At 32.7% G+C, this 8,628-nt stretch overlaps 1 protein-coding gene across 1 annotated transcript; it reads right to left on the bottom strand.

Annotated features, from left to right (window-relative positions):
• Positions 1-520: 520 nt before the first annotated feature.
• Positions 521-3,426, bottom strand: LOC142525668 (putative pre-mRNA-splicing factor ATP-dependent RNA helicase DEAH5). The gene has a single exon (XM_075630020.1). It carries the CDS (start codon positions 3,395-3,397, stop codon positions 1,109-1,111), a length of 2,289 nt encoding a protein of 762 aa, XP_075486135.1. The 5' UTR covers positions 3,398-3,426; the 3' UTR covers positions 521-1,108.
• Between the last annotated feature and the right edge of the window lie 5,202 nt (positions 3,427-8,628).

Genomic DNA, 8,628 nt, shown 5'->3' with positions numbered 1-8,628 from the left:
AGAAAGTTGTCTGAGGAAATTTTGCAAGTAAAATCACATGACAAACTCATCTGGTTTCTGTATCAGTGGAACTTTAGTATTTCTCAATATTTTTTTGGAGTAATAAGGCAACTACCTTTTCAAATCAAAAGGAAAATTAATTAATTAAAGACAAAAATATACAACACTTGAGGAGAAAAAAGAAGCTTTAAATATCATTCATTATTAGCTATATACAAACACAATCAAGAAATTTACAGAAGCTTTTATTCATGTTCCGCCAAACATAATAGGCCAAAAATCTATAAACATATCCATTCATAAAAGAAAATAAAGCCCAGCAAGAATCAGAACCTCACTGAAAGATTTATTTCTGAAAACTAAAGCTTTAACCTGAAATACTCAAGTGATGGAAAACCCCTTCGAATTAATTCATCCAAAAAAAACTCGTAATTGTACAAAGCATCTAGTTTTAGACTTCACCGGGTTAGCAATACTCAAACATAACAGGCGATATGATGATAACTAAGAAATTACAAGATACCCAATGATCAAGATGATGTCCACAAGAACCACAAAATATGAATTTCTTGTTTGCAGTCACAAAAGAGAATCAAGAATCAACAGCGATATGAACTTAAAAACAGAAATGTAAAGAACACAAGGTTTACGTGGTTCGATCAAAATGATCTACGTCCACGGGAGGCGATCTCATTAGAATTGATAGACACGGAGTACAAAGAATATTATAGCAAGATGTCACTGCCAAAAACCCCTACAACACACACTTGTTCTTTTCTTATGACTTCCAAAAGAACACTCCCTGGTCTCCGTTGTGAGGAGATGTAGTTGTTGATATTTCAATGCTTCGTCCCCCTGATTTAAGTCAGCTTGATATTATATATCTCGATCAGATAAGAGGGAATCCCCTCTCATCGCTCTTGATCACCAGAAAGCCTTGGACTAAATTCCATCCTCCTCTCAACCAACCAACTGCCGTATCTTGACTCGATAGCTTTTAATTTTCCTTTGACTATCCTCCTTTAATTGTTGACACTGGAACTACAATGATGAAACAGTACTTCCATGCTTGATACAAGGAAAAAGAAAAGGTAACATACTTGAACAACTAAGCACGCCTTTTGCTTAAACGCCAAGAGTTAGGTTCATGGTGTCTGTCGTAGAGTGGTTCGATTCGCTCTTGTCTCTTCCGCTTGCTCATTTTCATAGAATTTGGCACCTTGAACATTTTTGGTGCTAGTTCCACCAGCCACTCTGGACTTATTGCAGTAACATCGTGGATGTACACCTTTGTGGTCATCACCATCTCATGATATATGACCCAGTCGGGCTGCCTTTGAAAAACAGCGCTGCTCGGATGAAGGTAAACCGGCTGGTTGTCGACCAATGTCCGGTAACCTTCCTGTGGATCTTTCCGAGCAGCATGGAAGAAGAAACCTGCAGCTATGGCTTTCCGGATCTTTGTGAAGTTCTTTCCAGCACTAACAACATCCAGTTTGAGCTTATCCATGATGGACAGAAGCTGTTTTCTCACGTCCTGTGCTCTCCTCAGTGATCGAGACTGAACAAAATTTTCAAAGCACCAGGGACCAGAAAAATTCTTTTCTTTCCAGGCCTCATACACCGCGAGTAACGTCAGATGATCTCCTTCAGGCTGGAAAAATTTGGCCCTTTTCTGGTCTGCCTGGGATTGTTTTTCCATAGGACGGTAGAAGATGTTCCCCGTCTGAATCATCGAAATAATGGTCAGAACTTCATCACTGCAACCAAGATCCACGCTGGCAAGAAGCATCTTGGAAAGAGGAGGATCCAGAGGAAACTCGGCCATTCTCCTTCCCAACTTTGTAAGCAGTCCCTCTTCTTCCAGAGCACCCAATCTATATAGCTGTTTCAAGGCATAAATGAGGGCCTGAGGTGATGGGGGGTCCATGAAATCAAAGGATAGCAGATCATTAATGCCCATGGCCTTCATTGTAAGAGTAGTCATCCCGAGGTTAATCCTCTGGATCTCCGGAATCGAAACGGGGGACATCTCACTGTGGAATGCACTCTGTGTGTAGAGCCGATAGCACTTTCCTGGTCCAGTCCGTCCCGCTCTCCCTGCTCTTTGCTTCGCGGATGCTTGTGATATCGGAGTTATCACCAGTGAATCAAGCCCCTGTTGAGGATTGTAGACATTTTGCTTTGCAAAGCCAGGATCAATGACATAAACTATGCCATCAACAGTCAAAGATGCTTCAGCTATATTGGTGGCGACGACCACCTTTCTCTTACCTGGAGGAGTGGGTTCAAATATCCTGGACTGCATTTCGCTAGGTAGGACGCCATATACTGGCAAAATAATCAGCTCGGGAACTTTTTTTCCTAAACTCTTCATCCTTTCATAGAGACACTGACAGGCATGATCAATCTCTTCTTGGCCAGTCAAAAACAGAAGTATATCACCTTCAGGTTCACTCAAGTGAATTTGCATCACTGTTATCAAGGATGCCTCCAGGTAGTCACTTTCTTGCTGCTTGGTGTAAAGAATTTCTACCGGAAAATTTCTTCCAGGGATAGTGAAGATGTTACAATCGAAGAAATATCCCGAGAACTTGTCTGCATCCAAAGTTGCAGAGGTGACGATCAGGCGAAGGTCCGTTCTCCGTCTCAGAAGTTGCTTCAATAATCCAAAAAGGACATCCGTGTGAATCGTCCTCTCGTGAGCTTCATCAAGAATAATCACTGAGTACTGAGACAAATCTGCATCATTCAGAATCTCCCTCAGAAGCATACCATCAGTCATGTATTTGATTAAGGTCTCCGGACCTGTGCAATCTTCGAAACGAATAGCGTATCCAACTTCTTCCCCTATGCGGCAACCAAACTCCTCGGCGACTCGCTTGGCTACCGAGATTGCAGCCATCCTACGAGGTTGAGTACAACATATTCTCCCGTTGGTAGTATACCCCGCGTCGGCTAGATACTGCGGTACCTGCGTGGACTTCCCAGATCCTGTCTCGCCAATCACAACCAAAACCTGATTATCATGGACAGCCTGAACCAATTCACTTTTCAAATTGTAGATTGGCAAACTCTGCCTCTGCTCCTGAAGAGAGAGCTTGGATCTTTTCCCAAAAGTCGGAGCTTTACCATAGTCATCCTTCCTCCACTCCGGCATGTCATATGCGGACAACCCGACTCCCTTCAGTTCCTGAGCAAGAAGTCTGTCACCCGTTTCGGGCATCGGATCTTCCCATTGCCTGTTCAGATCCTTTGGAATGGAATCCAACATCTTTCTTTGATGTTGTTCCCTGAATTCTCTCCTCTCTTTCGCGAGAGCAGATTGAAGAGCTGCCGATCGACCCAAAGACCCCTCCGAGTTCTTCCATGTCCTCACAAGCGAACTCATCGGCATCGTCGAAAAACTTGTTTCAATTTAGAATTTTGATATGTTGAAATTTTGGTCAGATATTTCCTTTCTCACATATATATATATATATATATATAAAATATATATTCAAAGGAGTAATATATTGGATATCAAACAATCTTATCAAACAATCTTATAAAATAATAGATTTTATTTCTTCTTTTATTGGATTTATTGAGATTTTATAACAATCTTATCAAATCCAATATCATTAAAAGATGAAATAAAATCTATTATTACTCCTTTCAAAGATGGTTAAATTTTTGGATCGGTTACGTCTTACATTTATTTTTAGATATCTTTTAATGTTAAAAGGATAAGATTATCATATAAAGATAAATAATAATATTAATCATAAAATAAATAAATAAATTATAGTTAATATAATGTTAAAGATAAATAATACTATTAATCATAAAATAAATAAATAAATTATAGTTGATATAATGTTAAATTTGATTGATAAATAATAGTTTGTTTGGTTTGATGGATTAAATTTAAGATAATATAATAAATTATTATTTTGTATTTTTAATAATTAAAAAAATATTAATAATATTGTTTATTAAGAGTGATATTGTAATTTAAATTTAATAATTTGATTGATGTAAGATAAAAGTTAATTAGTTGAATTATTTAGTTATTATCCCTAATAACGTTTTAATTAGATTAATTATTCATAATAATTATTATTATTAATTACACCTTGAAAAATTCTATATGTATTTGTTTGATTGATCGAAATCGGCGTGGATAATGATTGAAATGACTATGGATATTAATATTAATTAATAAATAATATTAATATTAAATTAATTAATTATCAATCGGTGTTTAATGTAAATGTAACAACCTTGAACAATATATTTTTTTTTCACCTCTTCCCGTATTCGCTATATTCAATTTAAGGAAAATATATTTTTCCTTTCATTAACTTGTCTATTTTTGTTTGGCAAAAACTTATGTGAGACGGTCTCACGGGTCATATTTGTGATACGGATCTCTTATTTGGCTCATCCATGAAAAAATATTATTTTTTATGCTAAGACTATTCCTTTTTATTGTGAATATGGGTAGGGTTGACCCGTCTCACTTATTAGGATCCGTGACACGGTCTCACATGAGACTGACTGACTCTGTTTGTTTTGGTCCACTAAATTTTCGATTTTGATTTTGGTATGCTAATTTGGATATTTATGTCTAACTAGATGATGCGACCCTGCTCACTCATTTCACCAGGATCGCATCACTAGATAAATGCACGTGCGTTGCACGTAGACAAATATAGATAATTTGTATATGATAACCTTATTTAAATATGTTGAAATTATTTTTGAAATAAGAATAACTTTTAATAGATAAATAATTAATTATTTGCTTACAAATGAAATCATCACATTTTCTTGTGTTTGATTTGAAGACCTCCTGAAATCTTTTTGTACCCATTGGTTTTATCTTCTTAGCTCTTTTTTTGTAGTCGGCAATTGGTTCGTCATCTCAAATCTCTATTTCAACTTCCTCTTCGTGGATCTTCATGTTTCTGTTGATGCTTAATTTATTTGATTTTTCTATCTTTAATGGTACATTGCTTTGTTTATTTTGCTTGTTAATTTTCTGATATCTCCGTTTTTTGATATTGACATTTGTTGTTGGATCATTGTCATGTATCTCAATAGCTTCTGTCACAAACCACTGAATTATCCAACTTGAACAAGAATGTGTGGAGCTTGGAGCTTGGTTGATTTAGCAAATATTTATATAGGTTATTTGGTAAATTCTACATTGCAGATTTTTATTGTTAGATTGAAAATCTAAATATTCTATTTATGTAGATATAGAATCATTTGTTTGTTTTATTTTATACGTAGTCATGAATTTGAATGAAACCTTCAACAGAACATCCAAAAAAAGATGCTGCAACTTTTCCAAATAATGTTATTCTTGTCGTCTCATCTTCAATTATGATTGTTATTATGTACATGTAACATAAAGAAATAAAGTAGTGATCGTCTCTTTTTTTTTAGTGTGCTCTAAAACTTGGGTTGGTATTGATATTTTTTTATTACCTTGGAATGATAGTAATTGGATAGTTGATGCAATTGGCACAACTTGCTTTGTTGTTTGTTTTTGTAGCAGCTTGGAAACAATGATCACATGTTTCATACCATGGAGCAGCTTTGTTTTCGATTTACTTTATGTTGCTCCGTATCAAATAGGAGTTGTTCTATGTAAAAATAAGAAGCATTTCGAATCTTGATTTACTTTGAATGTTTGTTGTTAAAAATTTTAATATTTAGCATGAGCAAATTATCTGGTTTTTGTTTTGTATCATTTTAGTAATTAAAACCATTAAGATTCATAAATAGTAAATGCAGTACCTCCGTCAACATAGCTCGTTTTTTTTTTTTTTTTGCATCATCTAATGTCACTTGATTGGCGTCTGTGAGTACCTTCGTAACCCAAATTTCATTTAACTTATCTTATTTTTGGTCTGCATCCAACCTACAAATTTAGTATAAATAATAGTCTTTAAGCATTCATATATTATAATAAACAAAATGTCCATATTTTTATGTAGTTTCTAATATTATTTTATATATTTAAAAAGAAAGTTTTCATAGTAGAATAATTTTTGTGAACAAATAAGTAAGTTTCGTACAGTTTTATGCAATGAAATGTATAACTCGCAAATACAAAGAGTTAGAAATTCATAAATATGTACCATGTTTGTATTGCTTTGGCGGTGTCACATAGTGGGTTAAGAATCATTGCAGTTGTCGGCGTAGTTTGTAACTGTTGTGAATCTATTTCATTATTTCGATTTACACCACACATTAGTCATTTTTGCTGAAAAAAACATTTAGGGAATGAAGAAAGAATATTTGTTTTATAACATACTAAAAAATATTTGCATGGTCAGATTGGAAAATGCAACAATATGATGTTCATACTCAATGTGCTTCATCAATTGTCCTTCGTGTATTGCCAAGTCGTCCCACACAGTGACAGAAATAGTTTCCATTCTAAACAAAATAATTTATATGTTACAAATTTTAAGATATGCATGTTTATATGTGTCATTTTTTTTATTTAAATTTACCTCATGTTGAGAAGCATAATTTGTCTCCTTTGACTTTCTGTTTTATCTGGTCCGGTGAAATTGCTTAATGGCATGACTTTATTTAATATATCGATCACATCTGTACACATTTCATTGTTGTTATGCAGATGAATATGACATCTATTCAACTAGAAAATTTATTTATTTGTGATAAGGGAACTTACGCAGAATTTCTTTTGCATTCACAATATTGGCGAGTTCGTCGTATTCCTTGAATTTAAATGTTAGGTGTGGCATCTTTAGCATCCGACGTAGCTCTGCAACCATGGTACTCTTCCGTAAATTAATCTCAAATTTGAGGTTGACATTTGAATATCTGGAGTCTATGCATTTGATAAGAGGGTTGTATATCGTATACTTGGTTTCCAGTAACTTGCCGAAATATTCTTTGACATTTGAGAAAATCAATCCATGAATCATTGTACCCCGTTTTGCAAAAGAAAAGTAAGAAATATTAATTTGATGGTAAAATACGTGAGTATGAATACTAAACTTGAGGGAAAAGTAAACTTATATATGTCTGTTTAATTTTTTTCAAAGTTAAAGAAATGAGCATATGTTGAGAAATAATAATTTTTTATTACTCTGATGGTGGAATTATGTTTTTATATCGTTTTGCGATATATATATATATATTAGTTATAGTAAAACTTAGAAATATAAAGGCTAATAATTCTCAAAAACAAAAAAGAAATGTAAAGGCTAATTATTTTCATATAAAATATATAATATTACAAAAATAAAATGAAATTATTTATTATCTAATTAAATTTTATTTTTTTTGGTTTAGTTTTGACAAATATATCCCTACCCCGAACAATATAAACTTCTTTTTAAATATTTATATGCGAATAAAACAATGATTTTCGTATCATTTTGGTTCAATTTGTTTTCAACTTTTTCCGTTTGGATTTATGGTTTTTTCTAGTCACATTAAAGGTTAACACCTATATATCAAAGTCAGTGACTTGCTGATGCATTTTGAACTATGCCATATCTGGTTTTTATAACGAAAACAAAAAATAACTATGTTGCACCAAAAATATTTTTCGCATAGAAATTTTTTTGCTAAATCAAAATTTTAATTTTTTTTCTCTTTTTTGTGCTTCATATATAAATTAATTTATATGTAAGATAATTAAATGAAGATTCAATTATTAATTTTTTAACAGTGGTTCAACGTTTATGAGAGAAAAAATTGTAATATAAGATAATTTTAAATGATCGTACTTATGTTCTCCAAATCAGTGCTATGGCTATCGAAATCGTGATTACAATTATCTTCATGCTTTATGTCATGTCAAATTTTCATCGATGAATATGTGTACTAATTTTTCGAGAATGTGATTTACGTATAGAATTTTATAATTTCAAAATATGCCACGAGAAATTTAAAAATTATGGTTGTTGTAAAAAAATTTAATTGATATATTTGTTTTTTGTCTTATTACTTTGAATAATCATAGTCTGACTATATTATTTTTACAATTTTAAGGTTGTGAGTTTAAAATAGGTGTCAACGTGATAGTAAGAATATGATTCCGATTTATGGATCACATTAATAAAAATTATTATATTGAGACAAAATATTAAAAAAATATAATTATATGTATATCAATCTTAAAACAACTAAATTATATTATTTTTCAAGAACTCGGCGAAAATAAAATCTGAACTTTATCGAGATATCGTAGATTGGATTAATTGTTGAAAAATAAAGACAGTGAGAATATGATGAAAATTGTTCTCTTCATATAATCCTTGTATATTCTACACGTGCAACACACGTGCATATCTCCTAGTATAAATATCCAAAATCATGCTGGTGCCTGTATAACTCCTCCAAGACAGCAAATTTCTAATTTATATATACACTCGACATTGATATGCATACTATTGAATTGCAAAAACAAAAAAAAGATTAATTATTAAGCCAAACAAAAGTTTTTCAGTCTCAAAATCTCAATGCTGACATTCCATACAAGTAATAAAATCTCCAAGAAATCCTATATCATCTCCCCTTCATTATGGCTATTTAATTCTTCCACATATAAATTAATGCAAATTACTCTTCCTATACATACATATATTACAA

The sequence above is a fragment of the Primulina tabacum genome, chromosome 14 (assembly GCF_025594145.1).
Source record: "Primulina tabacum isolate GXHZ01 chromosome 14, ASM2559414v2, whole genome shotgun sequence".
NCBI lineage: Eukaryota > Viridiplantae > Streptophyta > Magnoliopsida > Lamiales > Gesneriaceae > Primulina > Primulina tabacum.
The sequence above is the reverse complement of the archived record's forward strand: the minus strand, read 5'-3'. Positions and strand labels throughout refer to the sequence as shown.

Excerpts from the sequence above, each read along its gene's own strand:
- LOC142525668 (XM_075630020.1), bottom strand. The coding sequence starts at position 3,397 with ATGCCGATGAGTTCGCTTGTGAGGACATGGAAGAACTCGGAGGGGTCT.